The sequence below is a fragment of the Haemorhous mexicanus genome, chromosome 8 (assembly GCF_027477595.1).
Source record: "Haemorhous mexicanus isolate bHaeMex1 chromosome 8, bHaeMex1.pri, whole genome shotgun sequence".
NCBI lineage: Eukaryota > Metazoa > Chordata > Aves > Passeriformes > Fringillidae > Haemorhous > Haemorhous mexicanus.
In genome coordinates, this window is record NC_082348.1 from 11,417,830 (window position 1) to 11,442,534 (window position 24,705).

Sequence of the window (24,705 nt, forward strand, 5' to 3'; positions counted from 1 at the left end):
TAAATATAGACACCTTGAGCTTTCAGGTTGGAATTAAAAGTGCACCTGAGTTTTGGAGGGAATTCTGTTTGCTCATAGTTGATGGAATCAGTCCTGAATGTACCAAATTGTTTAACCCCATGCTACTCAATAATCTGTGTGTTTGTGTGTGCTTTCACCTGTTTCGAGTGCTGTGGACAGAAAGATCCTTGTGCAAATACTGAAGTACACTCCTACTTTTGTAAATTAAGCCCTTGGTGAAGGCAGTTGTGTACCTTGATTAACTCTGAGATGCTCAGAGGGGCACTGCAGTGTCGTATCCTGAGGCACGAAGGGTGCCGTTGCTGTGCTGTGCTGCTGTTCTGTGCCTGGCTGAACTGCTTGACCTCCAGAAGGAATTTCTCACACAGGGATTGGATGTGGTATGGAAAGCTGAAACTGCACACAGGTTTTGGGAGCTGCATGCTCTTACAGATTGGAATATTTTGTCTGTCTGGCTTGAGCTTTTATTCCAGGTCTGTATGGGTGGCTTTCCTGGTTTTCCTGTCTGCCTCTTCTACTTTCTTTCCCTTTAGGTCTTTGGGAAGTTGTTACCTGCATAATGTTACTGGAATATGAATAAGTTATGTGAGTAGGTTTGCTTGTGAAAGACTGCTAGCTTCAATCCCCATCAAGATCTGAACTCTCTTGTTGCCTTCAAAGAACTCTGCTTTTTTCTTCATGTTGGTCAGGTCCCATTCTCTACTTGCAGTTTAATCTGTTTCCTTCTGGAATTTCCTGTTCTATAAGCCTGCTGAAAGTTAATGAGAAGGTTTCCTAAGCAGGAGGGCATGTGTGGAGAAAAGTGCTGTGAAAACTTGCACCTAGAGGTGGCTTGATGGGAACTGGTACTGATGATGAATGGAAAGGCAGGAGCTGACATCTTGGACCAAATGACAGTGCTTTGAAGGTGGAGATCTGAAACTTCAATTTGCAGAACAGCTAGAGAGTGATGGTGGTGTGAAAAGAAGGATCATCTATGAAAAAAGGTATCTGTAAGATAATTCCCTTACAGGAGCAGCAGTACAAATTGGGGCATACATTTGGGAAAGGTGGAAGGGAGAGGCTTTGTAATAGCAGAAAGGTGAGCTGCTGAGAACCATGTGAGAACTTGTTTAATACAGAGGAAATGGGCTGGATTTTAGGTCTGCATGCAAGTTTAGAGACTTAAGTATCTTTCAGGTTTCTATCAGGGAGAGATCTTGAGTACTAGGTACTAACATGGTCTTAGCTGTTTATCCTTCATTGGGCTATCACCGAGGTATCTGGGCTGATGCTAATTGATGGCTCTCTGATAGGCATTTCTGATTTTTCTGGTGCCATTTTCAGGAGGAAATAGTGCATGAGAATTGTGGCAGATTGTGCTGAAGCTGGGCAAACACTTAAGAACGAGAGTTGGTGACTTTTCTAGGTGGTAGCTCTGTTACAAAACTAACCCATGTGATAGCTGGTGTGAGGGTGGCTTGCTGGCTTTTGTCTGTGGAAAGCAGATTTTTCATGATGTAGTAGTGAAGTTGTCTAGGTCACATAGGTCCATGGGCTCCCCAGTTCTTTCAGCTAATGTAAAGGAGGGAAATAAGCTGAAGGGAAAGTCGATTTCGACAAGAGAGTCAGGATGAATTACTGGAGTTTATACTCTGTGTGGGTACTCTAGGGTTCCATGTGGTGTTCTCTGTGTTTTAACTAGAAACCATATTTATCACAATTGTTTTGCAGGAGTGTGTTTTGTGATGATTCCAAGATCAATAGTCAAACAGTATAAGTCTGTTGGCACAAAGGGTGGTTCAGGTGGTCTGGCTGTTTTAATGCTCCTATTCAGAATGGCTCATTTGATGCAGCTGCAGCCCTCAAACACTGCTGAGCAAAGGCTGTGCTCTGGGTGGGTGAGAGACAGAGTGAGAAAGAGGGGGGAGCTGTGCAAGTGTCCCTGTGTCAAAGAACCAGTTGTTGTGCAGACAGCTTAATTCTGGCAGTTCAAAAGACTTGGATAAAGCCCTCTGGGGAATCTGAAGGTGTGCATGAGCCAGGAGCTTGGAGGAGAAAGGAGCTGCTGATCTGGGAAAAGATGGAGCTGTGGGGAAAGATGAGCATGGGATAGACTCTGCTATCCTTGTGGGAAGATATCCAGTGGTGACTCTCATGTGGCAGTCTGAGAGGAAGAGAGCAGGAGGAGAGATTTTGGTGTGTCTTTTAAACTGGGATAAGGGAATCATAGGCAAAGAGGAGAGGCCAAGGGCAGGACTTTTAGATGGTGTTCATCAGGGTGGGAGTTGAGCCAGGAAAAATTTCTGGCATGTCAAGAAGATGCCCTGAGCCTGTTTATCTTCCTTCTGTTTTCTGCATGGCTATCACCATTGAAGCCTGTCATCTTCAGACTGGGAGGATGAAAATAAAGTGTGTTACTGGGAGGTTGTTTTCCAGGGATCAGAGGGACACTTGTGATAAATGAGAGAAGCAGTTCTGGTAAGTGAATGTGTGCTGGAAAATGGCTCTACAGCCAAACTTGGCTGAGGAACAGTTAAAACAAAAATGCTCTAAAACCTGCTTTTTTTAGTCAGGAAAGGTGTGGTAGGGTTGGGACAATGGGAAGTCTGGAACTTAATTAGGAGCCAAATTGTGCTGCCACTGAAGTTGAGGAAACTCAGATTGACCCCAGCTACTGCAATGTGCCATGTGCAGGCTCTCTGGAGATGGGACAGAATTTTGGAAGAGTACCACCTCTAATGTGTGGAAAGATGTCTGTTTATTTTTAGTTTGAACTCTTCAAACGCTGGTAATAACATGCCTTCGTTACTTGTGTGCATGTTAATAAGGATTAATTTACATGTGAATTTTGTTTCTTATGGAGATTTTTTTTCTGGGAGACATTCCTTTGAGGCATTCCTTTAATAATGAGTAATGGGGGGGATAACTAATCTTGTTTAGTCTTTTGTTACGGAAGTCAGAGTTTGTGATTGAAATTTGATTTTCCACTCCCACTATTTGAAGCTTTTGAATCTGTATTTCCATGTGATAGTTTCAGTGATTTTAAAGTAACAACACATCGATAGTTCTTTTTTCTAAATCAGTTATATGTGAATTTATATCAGAAATGTTGGGTTCTGTGCTAGTTACTTTGGTATTTTTGTGAATGTGGCATTGTCCAAATGTGCTATTTTTTATAAATCTTACACAACAGAAGATGGGGGAAAAAAATCTTGGGCTATTACAGTTTTTTTTTTAATACTGCCCTAGGAATGGATATGGGAACAACCCAACCCTCTGCTGTTTTGCGCTCTTGGAGGAGCACACCAGTTTTGAAGCTGTGAGCTCTCAGCCACGTGGAACTTGGTTTATTGTTTAGGGAGCTATAGAGATAACTTGAAGGAAATGAGGCTGTTGTCTGTGGGCTTCTGTTTGCTCTGTAGAGATCCACATCCTTATTATAAAGTATGTAGATCATTGTATGTTTCAGAAGGCTGAAAACTGTTGCTTTAGAATTGGGGGTGGGGAGTCCATTTTTGGCAGATGACAAAAATGCTTATGTTTTTCTGCATTTTACCATGGTATAGGGATTGTCTGTATCTATAGCAAAAAATAAATTGTTGATCACAATTCTTAGTTCTGATTTTCTTCCTTTATTTGATTTGAAGATCTTAAATCAAGTTAAACCCTAACGCTGTTTCAGAAGAAATACTTTATTAATAGAAAATAATTGGTTTCAGTGCAGAAGGAACTGCTTGGGATTTCATGTACTGTATTACATGGGATATCAGATTAACTGATCTAATGAGGTCCTTCTGCCTCTAAAAATCTGTTACCGGTGCAAATAATGTAGGATAAAGAGGTCATAGTTTTTGCTGCCTGTATTATTTAAAATAATGTGGCTTGATGCTAGACAGATATTGTTTTCAGTCATTTTCTTCTCTTCTTCCTGCTGTTTCCTTTCTACTTCCTAGATAAGTGGTGTGAGGTTCCCTCTGCTTCCAGACAATGTTTGTTTTGACATCCTGAAATCTGCTCTTGGTTATTTTGTGGGAAATCTGCTATCTCATTTGACTTGAATAGAATCATTCTAGGTCTAAGCATCTGAGGAGAGCAGCTGACTAACCAACATTACAAGCTGGATTGTGATTTGGAGTTAAGGTTAAGGTTTCAGTCACGAGAGCTGTCCTTGTCCAGAGCATTGGTTGCTTGGGTTCATGCTGAGTTTCCAGTTGGGGGTTGTGTCATTGTATTGAAAGGGTTACTGTTCTGTAGCAAGTGAGAGCTGAAAGTGAGGTATTTGGAAAAGCTGAGCAGCAGATACTTAGCTGTTCCAGGACCTTTGATCGCATCCACATTCTTGCAAGAACTTAAGGGTGCATCCTGCTCCTCTGAGGTTTGAGGCTTGGCAGGGAGGGAGATAAGGAGTGAACCCACATAGAGCTGAAAGAGGTTCTTTGCCACAAGCATTCTCTTTCTCACTGGCAGGTTCAGTGTTTGTGGATGACATGCTTAACCTGCATATGGATACTGTTTTCATCTTTGTACCTGTTTTGAATCTCTGCTGTTCAGTGCTCATTTTTGGAACAGTTGCATATCTGTGAGATGAATCTTGTTTTTTACTTTTATCTGGCATCAAAAGATGAAAAGGAAACTTGAAAAGCATACGTGCTGTTATTTGACTTGCACAGCTAATTTTCTCCTTAATGCTGTGAGCTTCAAGTTGCTGCTGAAAGCAAGCTTGTGCACATGCACCAGGAGTCTGCAAGAGGAGAGTCACAATAATGTTCATTCCCAGGGAGCTGCAGATTCCCTGTTTGCTTATGCTCTTTTGTTGGTGGTGAGCAGTAGGTGATCTGGCTGCACTATGGACAGTTGAGCCTGTCTTTCACGGTCTTTGTCATTTTCTGGGCCTGTGGTGGTGGCCCATGCTTTGTGTAGTGCCATCTTCTGTGTTTGCCCAGAATAATTGGGTTGGAGCATGGACTCCTTCAATAGATATATGCTATTTAATGCCTGATGTCTAAAGCTTTCACTAGAACTAATCTGTATAAAATTTCCTGAAAGTCCTGCTTGTTATGAGGAACCTCCCTGCTTCTCTCCTGATCTTGCAAGGTCTGATTTAGAAATACTTAGTGCATGCTTTTTCAACATATACTAAATAGTTGGTTTGCAGGTTCACTGCTCTTCTGATTGGCATAGTTAATGATATACATATCTTGAAAGCCTTTGATGCTGGATCAAAAGAAAATAAAATTATTTTGGAAGAATGAGATTTATATAAATTTTAAAATTCTGTTGTGCATTTCATCTGAAAGTATCTGGAATTACTTTTCAGACCAACAAAATGGCTAAATCTATCATTAAAGCCTGCTGCTCCTACATGCCTGAACAATAGACATGGCATAAATGTGTTGCTTTCTGTCAAGGGAATTTGACTGGTTTAAATATTGATGCTATGTTCTTTAGTCAGCAGGCATTAAGGCTGAGGATTGGTTCCTGGTTCACAGATGAAGTAGTGAGGCAATACTACAGGGAAAATCTGGAAGTGGGCTTGCAGTTTACCCTGCCTCCCTTCTGCCCACTGAATGGGAAGGAAACTGCTCTCAAGATTTAAGTGTATTTACTGCAACATTGGTAGAGGTTCATGTGGAGCTGTTCCCCCTCCCCTGATTGCTGCACCAGCAGGTGCATTAGGTAGCTTGCCTCTAGGGGCCAAGACTGCTCTGGAGCTTTCTTGCCTGCTCTGGTGTGACTGAGCACAGAACCTGGTGTGCAGTACTGTCACAAGGAGAGGTACAGGACCAGTGTTAGGAATACGCTTGTACCAGGCATGGTGGGAGGAAGCCCTCCTCTTCCTGCATGACTGAAATAGGCTGGCAGGCAAGGTGACTCTACAGTGAGGAGGAAATCCCTGGATATTTTTCACACTCTTCATTTTTTGCCTTATGTTTCTATGAAGCTGTAAGTCATTCCCCAAAGTATGGAGGCTGCTCCACAAATTCCTGTTGAAAAGGATTTCTCACTGTGTGGAAGGTGAGTTGCTTGCCAGCCTTGGCCCCTTATGTGTAAAAACATGATTAAACTGCTGTAGGTGGGTTTTGTGTGTGTTTGTGTGTGTGTGTGTCAGAAGATTACAATTACAGGTTAAAGACCATCTGTCTGGGTTGCTGAATGGTGATCAGGTGAGTGAGAACTGGGTTTCTGCTGGTGTAAAGGTTTGCTGGGAAAGCAGGTGCCCTTGTAGGGATTAGCTCCAGGGGAAAAGGTGTTTTCTCTCTGGCTGCTATATGCAGGTGTTCTAGCTAATGCCACATGCAGATGCTTCTCGTTCCAGATTAATGATGCTTTGTACCCCCAGGTCTCAAGGAGGTTGTTTAAAGGAGAGAGAGGTGTATTGACAGGATTCAGTTCTTGAGTCTGGTCTGTTTGTCCAGTTTCTCAAACCACAGTGAATGCTCTTCGGAGCCATGGGCAGGGCTTATTTGCGGCTGAGCTGGCAGCTCTAGCAGCAGGTGATTGCAATTGTGCCTCCAGTATTTTGGGCTCTTGGGAAATGACTGGAGGGCAGAACCTTGCCATTCTCCCCTTCCCAAGCATATTGTATAGTCCAGGTTTGAAAAAAGAAAGCTTCTCTTGCAGATCTTTGTCAAGCAAGGATCCCAATCTACTCTCCCAATCTGACCAGTGAAGGAGCTGTCGTGTCAGTAAGAGGAGACCAATAGTGAAGAATGGTTAATAATGAAGGGGCTGCTGTTGACTCAGCTTGCAGCAAACCCTTCTCTCTCTACTGCGTGCTGAGGCTGTAAAAGGTGGTAGTGATAAAAGTCAGGTTTGTAAACCACAGGTCTGCACCACAACCAAGCTCCTCTGTGTAAGGAGTCAGAATAGCAGTCCAGTGTATTTGCAGGTGGCTCATGAGATGATGCTTTAGATACCTCGCAGACACCAGCAGAGTTTTTGAGCTTGTTTCTGTCCTGCTTGCAAGTATTTGCAGTCAGCAAGGAATGCATTCCCTGCCTGTAGTAGGTTGTGCTTTGCTTAAAGGCTGCAAGAGAGGACGCAGTTGCAGCAGCAGTGCGGAGTCTCCCACTTGGAAGCTGGTTATTTGTTTGTTCATCTGTGTTCAGGATAAAGCTCTGGAGAAAATTTGATGAAGAGTTTCAGAGGCTGAATATTAATTTTTAAGAAACCCTGACTGCAAGCTAGGCTGTATTTTCCCTGTGGTTTTAGGATGAATAGGCATTGCAATAATGGGATAAGAGTTCCACACATTAATGTGTAAGACTAGCCTGAAGTAACTAATGTGTTTTGGTGGTCTCTGTCTTTATGGTATTCAGACTATCCACAGAAGAAAGAAAATCTCCTGAGATAAGGTAGTTTCTATTTCCAGGTAACCTGGGCTGTTTAATATCCTCTCTTGTATGAAGGGCAGTGAGTCTATTTGCAAGGCCTGGGAGCACAGGCTGTGAGCCTCACAGTGGAGGAGCAGGGCTTGTGCCTCATGCAGGAACTGAGCTGTTACAGACTCGGAGTCAGTATACAGTGTCCAAGTTTGTAAAGTCTTCCCTTCTTCCTGAGTCTCTTATCTGTTCTTTAGGGAAAATGTTTGTGCTTTTTAAATGGAGGATACTGGCCCATTGTAGTGATTTGAAAATAGGGGTGGTGTCTAAGACATGTGAGGTTGGGGGAAGGTATCTAACTTAAGATCAGCTTGTTTCTTGCCCCTTCCAGAGCCAACAGCAAAAGAAGATGTGGTGGTCTTTAACTGTGTGGTGGTAAGACCATTTCCATATGGTCTGGGAAATGGTGCAAATCTCTTTGACACAGTTTCATGCAATTTAATTTAAACTTCTCCCTAATAAGTAAAACACTGCAAGTCTAGAGTAAAATTTCTATTGCTTTGAGTGGCCTGGAGACATTTTTACAAGGTTTTACTCACTTAGTGTGGCATAAATGAGTTTGATTTAATTGGGAAAGGGCTAGTCTGTCTGTTATTCTGGCTTTGGTAGCAGGTCTTGCAAAGTAGCACAACTGAGTCATACTGATATGGAACCCAAGACAGAGCAAGCTGAATGTGCTGAGGTTGTTTCCTTTTCATACAGAGTCCAGCAAGTGTGTTTTGTGAAGTTAGGTGTATGGTGGTCAGAAAGTTTTTCTGAAGAGCCAAAAGTTTGTTAAGATGTGTTGATTGCTGTTGAATAATGAATGTCACAAATATGAGGAGTTTTACTGGGTCTTGGAGCATCTCAGCATGATAGAATCCAAATGTCTCCTTGCATCTTACTTGCAGTGAGGAGAAAGCTCTTTCATGTTCTCCAAGAAATCTCATTATGTACATGCTCTGTATTTCTCAAAGCTTGGCTCAAAGTAAGTTTTGTCAAGAAGAAAATTGTATTTTTGTGTGTTTAAGTTGGCATCATTGGTGTAGAATTTGCTAAGGATCCTTCAGGGGAAGAAAGGATGGATATGGTTTGAGTTTCAGACCTAGGAGAGGGAGCTTAAGGTACTTCATGATTGTACATTAATCTTGATTTAAGCCAGTGTTGGAGAGTTTTATTTACCAGGGTGTCAACCTTACCCTGGGGAGTAACTTTTATTAGCCAGTGTAGTATATTTCTACAGAGGATTGTTAATAAGAGTCTATCACTCTGCCTTTTATTGTTCATAAAGGACGCTTACTAACTAATAACTTACATTGCTGTTAATGTGTTTCTAATGGCAAGGGTGGAAATTTTGAGGCTTTGTAGGTATTGTAATACCAGAGACTTCAGGAAACAGTCAAATCCAGTTTATTGTTCACAGAAGACAAATGAATATACCCGGATGTCTTCTGTCAGATATTTATCCAACCTATGCTTAAAATACATCCTTTGAAGATTTCACATTCTCCCAGATCAATCTGCTCCAGTGCCCCTCTGCTCTGCATGTTTAATTTTCTTTCTAGCTAATCTAAGAGGATTTCTCTTTATCCTTCTCCTGGAGGATATGGGAAAAGATGATCACCACCTTTGTTCAAGTCCATGCTAGCAAAATCTCTTCAATGTGCTTTTCACTACAATTGTTAATGTGTGCCAAATGAGGCTGGTGGTTTGTGCCTTGTTCTGCAGTGGGTTGGCAGAGCTTTGTCTGTGCTGCTGGATCTGGTGGGATTCCAGGGGGAGGGCACACCACTCTTTTCATCCCAGAAAGGTGCTAAATAATTGAAGGGTAGAGAAGAAGAGAACTTCTCTGCCTGTAGGTAGGTATTCTCAAAGGCAGAGGCCTTGTTTATGCCCCCTTTTCATTGAGGGGTCATGTGCCCTTGCAGGGGTAACATCTTCGTTATTTAATGAAGATCTAAAGGAATCTTTAGCCATTTTATGGTAGCTGCTCTGGTTTCCAGCTCCAGGTCTGTAGCATTGTCATTAACAAAGTGCTGGGGGTAGATGTGGGATGAAGCTTTAAAGGAATTGTCGTGGGCAGAGATAGTTTTTGTAATCTCTAGAAAGGCGCAGCATGTGGCAGGGAAAAGAGCACACTGCCAGATGGGGGTGAGTGCAGCTACAGTCATACCAAGGAGACACTGTTGTGAGGCTTTCTTGCTGTGGCAGACAAGTGGGTCACAATGGTGATATGTCACTCTGGGAACTTCAGCTGTGATCAAGAATGTGATGTTACAAATTAGGGAATTTCTGGGAAGGGAACCTGTAGAAGAGGTAGTATTGGTCTTTGTGCATGGAGGATTTTGCCCTTGGAGACCGAGGGTTCAAATCAGTCTCCTCTAGATGAACTTGCATGTACAGCCTGAAATGCAACAGCAGAGAGGAGAAACGGTCTTGGAGGCTGCAGCAGAAATGCCCTGTACAAGTACAGCTGGCCTGGAGTTTCCCATGGTGGTCACTGTGCTTATGGAATGTCTTAGAGTCATCTGATGTACATGGCAGACCTGATGGGTGGTGTTAATGGTGCTTTGGTTTGTGACTGTCTGTTAAAGGCTCACAGTCTTTCCTGTCCATTGCTTGATAGAGCTTTCTCTTTGGTGTTCTGGTTAGCTCTGCAGCCTGAGGAAGAGTGTGCCTTTCGCATGCACTGTGGCTGCACTGCAATGTGCTGCTGAAGTGAGCGCCTGCAAGAAGCCAGCAATAGCTCTTAGACTTGCCTCAGAAGGAGTTCTTGAGCTGCTGTCATGCGAGCAGAAAACTGGTTTGACTTGTGCTGCTTTTCTCTCCCTTGGTGAGGACAGAGAGCTGTGTCTGTCAGCTCCCCGCTGAGCGTGGCTGGTGTTGGGCTTGCTCTTTGCTCAGGGTGGCTGTGAGGCAGCTGTGGCCAGACCCAGAGCACCTGTGTGTGGGAAGAGGCCCTGACCAAAGGCTTCGGAGGGCACGCTTGGGAGACCCATCCTACCTCTGCTACAACAGCTCTGTTTTGTGGTGCTCAGAGTCACCTGGGAGCACTCCGGTTCCTTTCTGTAAAGTCAGAATTTCTTCAAGTTCTTTCAGAGACAGTGTAGGCTGGAAGGGTGATGTTTGCCTGCATGCTGCTTTGTACAGATGAAAGGAGCCATAAAACCAGTGCTGGTGTTGATTGGTGTTATATGCCTTCTCAAACCCTCCTCAGGAGGCATTTGGGATTGCTTTCCATGGGTATTTTTCCTGGGACCTTGTATTTCTTGCTGGAGAGAAGTGGTAAAAGGAAGGTGTTAATGCTGCCATATCTTGACTCCTAGTCCTAATTATCCTAGTGATCAAGAAGAATTTTATGGAAAAATAATGTAACTGCATTAACCTGTCTTGCAAAATAAAGTTTACTATCTTAGATTATTTAATGACTCACTTAAAGAAACCATCAAAGCCCATGTAAGGTCAGCATATAATTGGGCAGCTCTTTAAAGAGCATGTGGTCTCCATAGTAGACTGAAGTAGCTTAATAGCTAAAAATCTGTTTCTGGAATTTTTTTTCCCTACCTAATAGAATTTATGTGACTCTGAATTAAGTCATCAAAAGGAGAGAAATTTACAGCGACAGCTGATTTTCCTGTCCTGTTTCTGGACAGAGAGAATATGAATGCAGACAGCTGGCTCAACGTTCTGGTTGTGTGCTAGTCTGATGGGTCAGAATCTTCTGAGACTAGAGTCTGATGGGCCTGTAGCAGCTAATCCAAATTCCTTAGTTTTGGTTAATGAAAATGTCATGATACAGCAGAAACCACTGCAGGGCCTGCATACCTCTTGAGGATTTTTTTATAAAGAAAGAGTTAATAAAGAAACTGTGCTTTTTGTTGGTGTTGCTCTGTGGCTGTGGCATCTTCTTTGATGTATAAATTCAGAGACAAGGAACAGAATGTATATGGGCACACTCAAATTCCCAGTCCTTTGAAAGATGGAGAAGAAATCTCTTTAAATGGTGATGTGAGTATATGAGTAGGCCTGCATGGATATTTTTTTCCTGCATCTATAGATTTTAGACTGAACTACATTTGTTACTGGACTGCATGCTGGCGCAGTCCCAACACTGCAGGCAGATGTATATAAAAAAGCCAAATAATACCTCTTTCCAACATACAGTACTGCTAGACCTCAGTGTGACAAGTTTATGATAGTAATAATGCTCTCTAGTTCTAGATGAGGATATGAAAACTAATGAAAAACACTACCTTGTATCTCCTGTCTTGCCATGGTGCAGGAAAGTGCTATTAACCTACAGGAAGAAAAGGATGAAGGGCAAGAAGAGGCGTAACTGTAGCTGCATCTGCTTCTGAATCAGTTTGTGGTGTTGATGTTGGGGAAGACAGCAACTTACCTGCTTGACTTCTCTTAAAATGTCTGTTTTTAAGAAAAAGCAGCCACTTGATCTCTAACCTGTAGTACAAGCAGTGTTATCTGAAAAGTTTATTATGTTTCTGTGTTATCCTTGGGCATTGTCATATTTTAAATCCTCTAAATTATGTTCTCTAGCCTGAATAGTTACTATCTGTGAAACCCAATCTCCAATTCAGCTGAAATAGCCTCTGTGCCTTAGACTGCAAGACTTGCCAGCAGCAATCCCTCCTCCTTCCTGAATCGCTTTGCCACTGACAGACTGATAGAGAAATAGTAACTGAAGCCTATCACTGTGTGACTTTGAAGTTTTTACTTTTATCAGATGATGTCAAGTTAAAACCTCCTAGATAAATGAACCAAAAGCCCAATCCCTTTTTCTTTGCTGAAAAGAATAACTCAATTCCTGTTATGACTGTATTTGAACTTGAAGTGTGTGTGTATCTTGCTCCCTGATCCATGTTGCAGATCCTTTATTAGATGTGTGATACACTGTTGAAGTCCGAGATTGTCATGGGTCAGATCACGTAGGTGGAGTCTTTGGGGGCTAAAAAATGTTGCCTGGCTTATACTACTGTACATAGAGAAGGATTAAAAAAAATAAAATAAGTTTTTCTGTTTCACAGTCTGTCAGCAGGGTCTTACAGGTGGTGACACAGCAGCTCGTTAAACCTGGTTTTGGATTGACAGGGCTGCTTCTAACTAGAATATAGAAAAGTGTTGCAGGTTTTAATGAACAGTAGAAGTCAGTTTCAGCTGAAGACCTATGTGTTATGAATCAAGTACAACAAAGCACTTTCTCTAGAAAAGTGGCCTGACTGATCTAATTTGAGCAGTGGTGGGGAGATGGTGTTGAACTAATTTGCCTTCAGAAACAAATTCTCAGCTGAATTTATTAATGAGGCCCATTTTTTTGCTAAAAGTAAAGAGCTACTGTTTCATTTTACCCAGTTTGGAATATGCAGTAAGGCTGACTGGGATGGGAGGAAGCAGTCTGGCATCCTTTTCATGTCAGGTTAACAGTGGCACACTATCACATCCAGCATTCTGTCTGTCTTGTTTCAGAATTCACAAGACATCAGGTTTTGGAGTTGTAAGAGTGACTATGCTTTCCCATCTGTGTGAAAGTTTTGTTGCTTTATTTAAAACAAAAAATAATACTTATGGGATACTTCAGTTTGGAACAGGTGTCTCAAAGGAAATAAACCACTTTTGGAGTTACAGGAGCAGGAAGGCTTACATAGTTTCCAACCTGTGCAGCGGATAGCAAGAATGCTAATCTTGTCAGCAAGTGTCAAGTGAGAACAAACCTCTGAGAAAATAACAGAACTTCAAAACAAGGCATCAGTCTTCTAAAAACACCAAAAAAAGTTATATAAACACTTGATTCAGCTTAGCCATTGTCATGTTGAAAATAACAATAGGAGTTGTGAAGGACAGAAAACTGTAGTAAAAGCATTGTGAAAGATGAGTGGAGCCTGTCCAGGAGGTACCTGCTTGGTCTGGCTGAGCTCCCCCAAGGTGTCAGTTCTTTGTGTACCTGCGCTGAACCCTGAGTGGCTTCTTTTGTTACACTTATCTGTTCCTCTGATCTGTTTCAGTTCTAAAGAGTTCCGTTTAAGATAATTAATCCAAGAACTAATGATTGATTTGAACACTTAATTAACACTTTACTTTTATTAATCCACAAGAATTTGTGGAAACTTTTTAACATGTGGAAACCTCTTAACATGCTTGTTTGTGTAGCTGTGGCACTAGAGCATTGATAGGAGCTATTTGCCTGACTTGTTTACATATGTTTCTAGAGCTGGATATAGAAGCCAGAATGTATGTGGTTTGTCCCTATAATTTTCCAATTGGTTTTCCACTTGTGCTGTCAGCTGCTCAGATGGCTTGTTCTTTTTCCCTTAGCAAAATCCTGGCTCCATCAAGCAGTGCAGAATATAGAATTCCCTTCTTTTCCCATGTTTGTGGTTGGTGTTTTTTGGTTGGTTTGTTTTGGCTTGGCTAAGGGTTTGGTTTTTTTTTTTCTTCTTTTTGATTTGTTGGGGGGTGGGGGCTTCATTGTTTGTTTATTTTGGTTTTGGGGTGGGTTTTTTTTTTTTGGTCTGTAAAATGCTTGCAGTTGAACAGGTCTGAAGACTGGATTGCTTCAGCCACAGAAACAGCCATGGAACAGGCACTGCTTGAGCTGTCTTACCAGTGTCAGCCCATCCATGTGTCCCAAGCTGAATCTTGATCCAGTGATTGCCAGGCTGTTCACCTCACTCTGCTGTGGCTGGGCTTCCCCAGGTGTCGTTTGCAGGAGTTTTTCATAGCAGTGAGTTATGCTATGACTACAGTAGCTACAGTAGCCAGAAAAATCTCTCCAGGCAGGTTTTGTTGAAGAGTTGTCCCATGGTGACTACTATCACCTCTTTTGAGATCTGGAATGTCAGGTGAGTTGGTTGATAAGGAGTGGTTTTTGTATGGAATTGGGTTTTCCAGACAGCTTATTAGAGAAGCCCCAGGTACACAGCAGAGCCACAGTGGGACTGCACAGTACTTGGTGCATGTGGTGTGTGCTTCAGAGCAGTTCTGCAGACATTGCCTTGGCAAGAAAACTCCCCTTGATGTCTGCAGGCATCCCAGACCCTGGATACTGGTGCATAGGTAGCCTGCCTGAGATCGCAGAGCCTTTTTGGGTTCCTGACCACATGCCAGGCACCCATGTGGCCCGAGGGTGTGCCCTGATTTAGATGCATTGTGCTTCACTATGCTGTCGTATAATTGAGTATCTGTTGGACACAACTAAAAAGGCGTCTGTTTTCAGTCTGAGGGAGGAAAACAGATGTTTTATTCTCTTGTGAGAGCTCACAGTGATGCATGAGCTGTTGCTCCAGATCTCAATGATGACAGCCAAAAAGGCAAAGGCATAGACACACAGGTCAAAAGGAGCTGAGGAGATTAACATTAAATAATTTCTGTTTCCTTTGTGTTAAGTGACATGTGGGATTTGGTTCTGAAGCATGTGGAAAGCATTACCCTCTAAGCTAGAATTAACTTTTAAATGGGCAGAGACAGAATATTTTTTCGTTGGTTTCCTAGACCAGATAGATCAAAGTCTTGAAAGAGATCTAATTGCAAAAAGTTAAACAATATTAAAAATTATGCTGGACTTGATCAAGAGCTGTGCGAAGAGCTGGATGTAAGGCATAGTTAGTTGCAAGAAGCATGCATGGGCTACAGAGTGGTTGAAGCTGCTGAGCCAAAAGCTGTGTAAGAAGGTCTGCAGAGTGCTAGGCTGGGGCCAGTGGTGTCACTTAACTCAAACATCACTGTCCCTTGCAGGATCGCACAGCAGCTCAAGCAGAGCACATGCTGACAGCTGCCCAGCTTGCAGACGGGCACTGGTACATATCTGCTGGTGTGAGGTCTGGTTCCACCTGCATAGGCATACTCAGGGAAGCAGGTCAGCACTGGGACTGTCTGCCTCCCCCCCCCGTTCTCTGTTCTTGTGGCACTGTTTTTGCTGGGGATCTGGTTTTAGCTGGAGTATGGTGCTGATGATAAGCCCCTGAAAGTTTTCCCTTAAAGTTGTTTGACATGAATTGAGAAACAGCAATTAAGAATAGCTTGGAGAGGGAATAAGAGGAAATGGCAAAAGAAGAAACTGGTGTAATGAACAGCTTAGGCAGTAGCTCTGTCTTCACTGACCTTATAGAACAGTGGGAAGCATCATACTGTATGGGCTGTGCTAGGTCTTGTGGCTGCTGTAGATGTTGGTTTAGATGTAGCTCAGCTGCACCCCTCACTGGTGTTGGTGAGACTGGGAAGTGTTTTAACCCATGCCTTTAAGGGTCATCCTCTGGGCTTTCTCCCAGATGGGTCAGAAAGAGTATGTGCAGGATTCTGGCTGAAGTGGTGCCTTCCTCTGTGGAATTTCTTCTTCCCACCTCTCACCCTTTTCTCTGCCTAGCACTTTCACTTACCCAGCATCTTCACTTTCCTGGGCTATTGTATCTTTCTGTGGCTGACAAGGCATCTTGAACCTTTCTTCTTTTCTGAATGGAGTTCTTCACTGTTGTACCATTAAGCTGTTGCTGATTGTGTCTGGAATCGCTTTCCAAAGGCGTAGGACTGTGTGGTACATGCTGAGCAGGCGGTCTGTCTGTGCAGGGTGGGAGGTGCTGTGAAAGCTCTAGGTCTTAGGGTGTTTCCAGAGTGTTACAAAGACTGGGGCTACTGAAAATGCTATTGCATTTTTAATTGCTTGTATTCCTTTCTTCCCAAACAAGGCAAGAACAAAAGCTTCATTAGCCATGACCTAGCAAGAGCTGTCATCATCTAGTAAGTTTCCTACTCAATTTGGCTGCTGCCTACTCCTCGCCACTGTGGCTGCTCTGCCTCCCTGACTGATCCCCAGCTTTTTTCACATTGCCAGCAGCTGGTGGGACTTTGCTGTGTCTGCGCCTCTTTGGTGCCCTCCTCCTGAGGCTGGCCATGCATCCTGTCATCATTGCATTGCAGTACTGCTATTCCTCATAAAAGCTGGTGTTGAATGGTGTAATCTGGAAGTGCAGATGTTCAGAAGCTTGGGAACTGGTGATCAAGGGGAGTATCTGGATATTAGAATATCCTCACAGTTGTTACCTGACTTTGTGCGTCCTAAGGGAGCAGAAGATTGTCAGTGATTATCTGCTAGGTTGTGTGCTTCCCTTGTTTTTTTCCAGATGCTGTCTAAACCCTCAGAAACACTTCTGTTCCAGTTTTAAAATGTGTTGACCCTTTCTATTCTTGTAGTGTTAGAGATGGAGTTGGGGTCATTGCTTCTGTGCTTGGAGCTTTTGAGGTGCTCCAGCTAATATGGTTCTGCCTGCAGGCACATTCCCAGTGTGATTTCTCACTTGCTCTGTGCACTGTAGCAGCCTTTTGCTGCTAATGGAGGGGAAGGCAATGTTATTAGGTAAAGCAGCCTGGTCTGTTAATAAGGCACATTGCTGTGCTGGCAATTGATTAGTTGCCATAATAAAGGCTTTCCGTTTTCCTACAAAAAATTAAACAGGGCAATGCAATGGCCTTGTTGTTTTCATTGCTATATTCTTTTTGCTTTTCTGTAGCAAAAGGAATGCTTCATACAATGAAGCCTCATTGTATGAGGCTTCATTATGCCTTGAGCTCTGAGATGCAACTAGTTACCAAAGCTACAGGGAAGTAGTGGTGCTGATCCCAAGCTGATCCCGGGGCAAGATCTCATCCGTGCTCACAAGGTTACATTAATTTTTCCTTCCTGGCTGAGGACCTGGCTGTAAGTGTAAATGCTCAGCTGGGGGCAGTGGAAATGTACGGAATAGTGGCAGTGTTTGTGACTAAGATATTTAACTGTTTTGTGGTGAGGAACCAAAGGCAATTGCAGTTGGTAGGGCAGGTGTTTTGTTTTGATGTAGTTTCATGTGAAGACACTAAGCATTGAGTATCCATGGCTGTAAGAATCTGCATAAGCAGGACCACCTTTCTGAAACAATGGTGCTGCTTCTGTTTTTCCAGCAGAGTTTGGGGTAATTGAGATGTGAAAGTGTGAAGTAAGTTGTAACTCTGCTTTCAACTGCAAAGTCTCCTGTTGTATTACCATGAGTCCTGCTTCCCTGGAGACTTACCAGACTGTATTTTGTGTCAGTGGTGATTTACCTGCTGTGCTGCCTGGACCTTTGACCTTGCTCAGGGTACAAAAGCCTCCTGTACTCCACAGCAGTGACTCTGCAACATGTCCTTTGGAGAAAGCCTAGTGGCTGCTCTTCTTCTCATCATACACATCCACTCAAGGACCAGTTGAGAATCTTTGCAAAACAGGGTGAATTTATTCTTTGGAACTCTTCCCTTCAGTTCCCCTGAGCAGAGGCAGAGTAGGGAGCACTGTGATTGAGGGCTGACTTGGTCCAGCTCTTTCACCTGGGACATACTTGTCAGCTTTTCTGGAAGCAGATGTCTGCATTTCAAGGTGATCATGTTCTTTTAAGCATCACCCTGTTTGTCTTTGTGGAATTTTTGTAATGATAACTTTTTGCTCTGTGGTGCATTTTCTTTAAATTGCTTTGAATTTCTCATGCATTCTACCAAATCTCTAGCTTTTAGATCAAGAGACAGACAACTGAGGGGCTTTTGTTGGCTTTTTTTACTGAATCCAGAAGATAGTTACTGGAATTTTTTGCTTTTGCACATGAAAGGTGCCCTTGTGTCCTAACAGTAGTGGTAAAAATACATCTCTGTAGAGATAATTTCTGACAACCCTTTCTTAATGTCTCCAAACATTTAAATGACCTTAGTTCTCCTGGAATTTATTTCACTGTAGAACTATGCATTTTTTACTGAATTGCTCATCTGTTACCAGCCTGGTAAATGAAGAACAGCTTTCAATAACCAGTTTTTTGCTTATTTTACAAGTGCTGGTGGTTTTATTGGGTGTTTTGGTTCACCTAATTCCATCAGGGAATTTGAGGATTTTCATGGTGGTGTCTGCGACAGAATGGATGGTATCTCATCAGTCTAGAGAAAGAACCCAAGAATATATATTTAAAGTTTTCCCCCATTCAGCTCTTCTACCATAGCTTATAGTCATTCCAGTAAAACCAGTTGTGCTACTGTTGCTGCCTTTTTCTTTGCTGGTGTTGGTTTTGCAAATTGTGTTGTACAAAAAAACTTAGTACCTGTGTCTGTGTGAGGATTGTTGGGCTGAGGAAATGGATTCATGCTTCCAGTGCAGATGTGGTGCTGCCTTGGGAAATAAATGTTAACTCTTGGAATGGCAGAAGGAGATGGACTATTCCAGGGTGGATGTGGTTATGGTCGTGTGCAGGTGGGATACAGCATTTCAGAAGCTGATTCTAGGTTTCTCTGTCAGGACTTCGGTTACTGCTGTGCTGACCCAAAATACCTGGCTTCAAAACTAAATTTGCCAATATCATCTAACTTCAGCTTGGTCTTGAGTGCCCAGTTCAGTTGTGGTGGATGTTTCATGTCACAAGGAATTAGAACTGCTCCTTCTCTGACTGATCAGCACTGATCAGACCAGCAGTGATGTGAGCCATCTATGCTTGCCTTGGACTTGTCAGTGTGTAATCTGAAGTGTTACACTTTTTTCAAAAGTATAGTAAATTTACTCCAAGTATGCAAGTGCTTCTCCATGTTTTTGCTTAGGAATCCAAAAGATTATCTAAGTAACTGTTAAGAAAAACCCTGGTTGAATATTCTTGCAATTCTTTTTTTTTTTTTCATATTGAGATTTAAAAGTTTTGTCTTCCATTTCCCATCCCTTCTCCAAAGAAAACTTCTCAGACGGAGTTCAAAGTGAAATAGCTAAGCTGTGTCACCAGTGGTGGCAGTCAGCATGTTGAAGCAGCATTAAGCAAGCTGGTGTCACAGCTGCTGTAGAAGCTTTCTCCAGCATTCCCATTTAGGTCCCAAGCTGCCAGGCATGGAAGGTTCAGCAGGAGGCTGGCAGAGTGCAGTGATTTTGTGGGGATGTACTGCCCGCCCCACTGCTGTTTCCCTGCAAAGCGGGGGGATGAAGGCTCCTGCAGCCAACACCACATCCCTGCTGTGGCATGGTGTGGTGGGTGGAGGGAAGGCCTTGTCTCCCCTCCTAGTTTGTCCAGGCTATTGGGGTGGCCTGGAGCCAATTCACTCTGGCTTCTTTGTGCTCAATCAGCTGATGCTGGATTGTCCAGCTTCCTTACCCTTTTATGGAGTGTGTTTAGGTGTGTCTTGTTTTAAACTGGATGGATTTGTCTGCCATGCTAGGTGACCATGTACTGCTGGAGCAGATGATGGTGGACTGTCTGCTGTCTGATATGGGGAGCTGCCTGCAAGTCTTTCAATACCACCCAGATATTAAAGGACAGATGCTTTGAGTTGTTTTTGTTGAGTTCTGAAAAAAAGTACTGTCTGTATTGGGAAAGGCTGTGTTGCATCCTGGGAACTAACAAGAGACTTCTTTACTAGGAGAGATGACCTGGCATTTGAAGAGAGGCAGGAGAAGGGTTTGCTGACAGCCCTTGGCGCCTACAGAAAGCACTCTGAGACAAGGCAAAGCAGCAGCAGATGCCAAATGAGCTGAATACTGGGTGGCACTACTTGCTTTATTGACTGTCTTGGGGAACCTCAGGAGGCAAATGAGCTGAAGCAGACCCTCAGGCTGAGGGCTGTCACTCTCTGATTCTAAAATCGCTCTTTTGGGGGCTTGTGTAAATAGGAGGCTAAAAGATCTGTGCTGATGTGCCTGGAATAGCTCTGTAGTTATCAGCACTGCAGCATTATCTGGAATTTCGGATGGGGAGCTGCCCTTCCTGTGCCTTGGTGTGGAGCTGTGCCTGCCAGCTGGCTCCCGGGGGAGAGGCCTGCATCGGGATCATGGCAGTGGGATGGCTGCTGACAGGGCCCATGGGTTCCTCTTGGACCTTGGTGTGTGTTAATTCAGGCAGAGCTTCAGTAACTGTTCCAGCAGTGAACGGGTGGGCTCTTCAGTGCAGTCAGTGCAATGCAGCAGGGCTGGAATTCAATTAATTCTTTGTTCATTTGCCAGCCATGCCCTCGGTTGTCTGTTATCAGTCTGTAGCGGATCTGTTGACTCTGTCAATCCATACATGATTTCTGCTTTCTGCATCTGACCTTCTGAGGCAGGTGTCACATTGGGGTTGATAAATGAATCCAGCGTAGCTGGGAGTAACATTTGCTCACCCCAGTTGCTGTTTCCTCAATAGCTGTCCAAGCACCACTGTAATAATTGTGCTAATTTATAAGGACAACAGCAAAAAGTCGTGCATGGCTTAGCTCATCCTCCTGGCCTTCTCCTGGGGGTGAACTGCAGGGTATGTTTGCACTGTGCATGTGTTTCCTTTCATGTTTGAGTGATGAGTTCCCCTCATTCTTCCTGGCTTTCGGGCAGTTTGAAGAAGAGATGGATTCCTTCTTCTCCCGGGATCGAATTTATCCCTGGGGCACATCTCTGTAATTGCAGGCAGCACACTTATCTCTGTACAGGATGCTGCCCTGATGGGGCTCTGATCAGACAGCTGTGAATGGTGACTAGCACTCAGAGTCCCATTGACTTTCCCTAAAAGCGTCTCTCCACTGATGCGGATCTGGAGCTCACCCTCTTGCTGGGGCTCTGCTGCCGGACCCCAGGCGGGAGGCTCCCCTGAGCCGGCAGACACAGGCAGCGATAGGCCTTAGGGCAGCTGGCTAAGCATTTGTCAATGGTAGATTAAATCCAGTGTGCGAGATGAATGTGAAAACGAAACACAGCTTAATAAAAGCAAAAAGGAAAAAGCTCCTTTGGTGTATGAATAAATATTGTTGAATTAAAAATTGGCAGTGTTGAGGGGTCTGTTACTGTCAGGGGAGAAGACTGCAGGCGCTCTTTGGAGAAGGTGAAGTTGTATGTTGGGAGAAGTTAGGATCCAGGGGCTGGTATTTATGAAGGTTTTTTTCACAGGATACTTGGAATGCAGTGGTAGGCTGTTTCCCCTGCCACACTACGTCTGGTTCCCTGGGTGTTCGGAGCCGAATGTGGAGCGAATCCATGTGACAGGCTGAGGGCTGTGGACAGACCGCTGCTGCGCGAGTAGCGCACGGGGGTCAGCGCAGCGCAGCGCCGCGGGTGCGCCGGACGGGTTCCGCTGGGAGCAGCGCTGTGGGTGGAGGGGGAAGGGAGAATGGGGGCGGTGCCGCGAAGCGGGAGCGGTGCCAGGAGGTCGCAGCCCCACGCGGGTCCCGCATAGCGACATGGAATGTTCGGTTGAGCTCGAAGTGAGCGTTGTTCAGAACGCGCCGCGCACACGCCGCGGTGCGAGGTTCCAAAAATTGCGCCACGCTCGGAGCGGGCGCTGCTGTGTTGTTTAAGGCGTTAGCAGGGCTGCTCTCGCCATACGCTCATTGAGCAGCCGCGCAACCCCCAGATAAGGACGGTTGGCGGTGGCTGCGGCGCGCCGCCCGTAGGGGAGCGCGAACCCCGCCTAGGTCCCGGCGAGGGGCGGCGCGCCCCCGGTCCGCCCGCTGCCCGACTCCCGGCTCGGGGGCGCGCACCGCGCGGGGCCCGGGGCCCCCGGGCGGCTCCGACCCAGGTTCGATTCCTTTGGCAGCGCCACTACCCAGAGTGCTCTGCGCCAGACGGGCGCTGATTTGCATAGAGGGCGGGGCCACCGCGCAGCGGCAGCGGCGACTGAGCGCGCCTTCTGCCGAGTGGCCGCGGCACTGCAGGGCACGGCTCCGGTGAGCGCTCCGGTAACGCGCGGCTGCGGAGATAACTGAGCTCCCGGTACAGGGAGGGACAGCGGGTACACAACGAGTACAGCTGTATACGTGTATACACGGGAATAAAAATACATGAATGTATGATAGTATCGTAGAATGTCCTGAGCTGGAAGTGACTCACAAGGATCACCCACTGCAGTTCCTGGCTCTTGCAAAGGACAACTCCAGAAATCCCATATGTGCCTGAGAGCCTTGTCCAAACACTCCTTGAGCTCTGGCAGGCTTGGGGCCATGACCACTGCCCTGGTTGTTTGTGTATATATGTACAGTTGTGTGTATGTACAGGGAGCTGGGCTGTGTTGGAACAGTCCCGGTGGCACCACCTCAGAAGCCTGGCTGTCCCTAACACTTCCAGGGGTGATTAACCTCGGTGCTTATCCAAAAACATAGGGAGAAGTGTCTCGTACCAGCACGATCATGATCTATAGTGTTTTGTGAAGTGTTTCACATATAGGCTACAGTATGTGATGTGCCTTTTTTTAGTAAGTAAGCTTAGTAAATCAGAGCAGGTTTTCTGATCTGCAACCTGTCATGAAGCTTCTCTCAAACTAGGTGTCTTTCTTTGAATTCCAGTTATGTCATGAAAGTGCTTGGTTTTGTTTCTGCCAGTAAATAATTAAGCAACTCTTAGTGTATTCCATTTTCTAATTATAATTGTAATAATTGCAATGAATTAGGAATGCTAGTTACAGCAAATACTGAAATGGTTTATGCATATGGTTTGTGTACCTTGCACATCTATACATATGAATTTAGCACTGAGCAGCAATCACAGTTGTAGTGCACTCTTAATTCATTGCCTGTTCTGTGCTTGCAGGTGGTTCTCCTGGGGATTGACATCATCTCTGCACTGGTGTCCCGCTTGCAAGATCGCTTCAAGGCCCAGATTGGCACAGGTGAGGGGTCTCTGTGTGAGTGTCACCATCACTCTGCGGCGCCTGCACTGGCTGCTGGACTCAGAGCTGTCTTTCTTCCAAGGAGAGCAGTTGGGAGGCTCTTGGTGGTTTTCATGCTCTGCTGAAGGGCAGTGATGCTATTGCCTCCATTGGGCTTTGGGGGGAGAGCAGAAGGGCTCTGCCACTGTTAAGTTTTTTTTTTCCCTGAGGGATTTGAATGTTCCCATTTTCTTTCCTTAGTGCTGCCAAGTTTACTTGATAGGCTGGGAGATTCTAAGGACTCAGTGAGGGAGCAGGATCAGACCTTGCTGCTGAAAATCATGGAACAAGCTGCTAACCCTCAGGTATGTTCAGGAGTCCTCCATAGCATGAAGGACTGACTGTGAAAAAAAAAAAAAGAAACCTTTTGTTCTGTCAGAAGGTTTTCTTTGCCATTTTTCTGTCTGAAATGGCTTCATCTCCCTAGACCTTGTTATAGGATGTTTACTCCTCTTGGGAAGGCTGTTGCCTGACAGGATACACGAGAGTATGTCAGTGGATTTCCCAAGGATGGGATGGGTATATGTCAAGAGCTATATTGTTGCAGGTTTTTGTACAGTGCTTGCTTTCTGTAAGTATATTTTTAGGTAGTGGGGAGTTACTGTGAAGTCAGCGCAAAACAAAGAAATAGTCAGATCTAAAAGTACCTTGCTCCTTTTTGTCCTGTTCTGTTTGGATGTGTGTAAAGCTTGTATTTGAGCTCCAGAGGTGGTGTGGTGTATGTCTGCTGGAAGACAGAATCTGTTTCTTATCCCATCTTATTTTTTTCTCTTTCCTGTCTTCCTCAGTATGTGTGGGACAGGATGCTGGGAGGATTCAAACACAAGAATTTTCGGACAAGAGAAGGGATTTGCCTCTGCCTTATTGCAACACTCAATGCGTAAGTCAGAACCTTCTGCGAACCTCATGTGTTGTGTACACGAGCCTGCTCTGATTCATAATGGTGCTTTTTGTTCTTTATTCCCAGATCTGGAGCTCAGAGTTTAACACTGAGTAAGATAGTGCCACATATATGTAACTTACTTGGAGATCCAAACAGCCAGGTGAGCTTTTGCTGTGAGTCACATCTAAAGGTTGTGCTGGTTGCCTTGTTGGTAAATGAGCTAATTGTACTGCTGGTGGTGAGCTCTGAACAATACTGTGCACACAGAACCCTTGGCTGGTTTTGGAGAGATGTAATTTGAAGTGTGTCCAAACCAGCATATCAGTTACTCCAAGGTTCAGTAGAACAACATGAATCTGCAGGTGAGATGAACAGAAGAGGGAAATCTTTGTGGGAAGGGAACTCCTGTTCCTTGGAGCCTGAATACAGGGGAGGCTGCAGGGATCCCTCTGGGCTCAGTGCAGCACCCCTCACCTTCAGAGAGAAACCAGTCTGGGCAGGGAGGGCAAATGGGGCCAGTCAGACAGCCTGGCCATGTGCACTGCCAGAGGTTGTACAGGCAGTTTCTGAATAGGGGGTGAAGAATACCTGTACCAGGACCTTTAATCAGCAGTGCAACCCAATGAAAATACAAGTGGAATAAAATCTGTTGCTCCTAAGTGCCTGTTGTCTTGTTTGGAATTAGGTGCAAGTATGTGGGGTTAGTGAGAAGAGGGAGGTGAAGAGGTAGTATTCAAACTCATTGTGTAATGTGGACTAGCAGTTTTTGAGTAATGCTGTTGGTTGTTCTGCCAGCATGGGTGATGCATCTGTGATCCAG

General features: G+C 44.5%; 1 protein-coding gene and 1 non-coding gene across 7 annotated transcripts in view; one reads left to right on the forward strand and one right to left on the reverse strand.

The window, feature by feature from the left end:
• Window positions 1-24,705, forward strand: part of CLASP1 (cytoplasmic linker associated protein 1) — a 169,878-nt gene that overhangs the window by 22,087 nt on the left and 123,086 nt on the right. For all 6 annotated transcript variants that reach the window (XM_059852741.1, XM_059852742.1, XM_059852744.1 and 3 more), the window contains exons 3-6: window positions 22,885-22,963; window positions 23,204-23,307; window positions 23,791-23,882; window positions 23,970-24,045. In XM_059852741.1, the coding sequence (XP_059708724.1) occupies window positions 22,885-22,963; window positions 23,204-23,307; window positions 23,791-23,882; window positions 23,970-24,045 (351 nt within the window). The remainder of the gene's footprint in view (window positions 1-22,884; window positions 22,964-23,203; window positions 23,308-23,790; window positions 23,883-23,969; window positions 24,046-24,705) is intronic.
• On the reverse strand, window positions 21,607-21,723 carry LOC132330758 (U4atac minor spliceosomal RNA). Its single transcript, XR_009487416.1, has one exon. It is a non-coding gene; the product is annotated as a U4atac minor spliceosomal RNA (small nuclear RNA).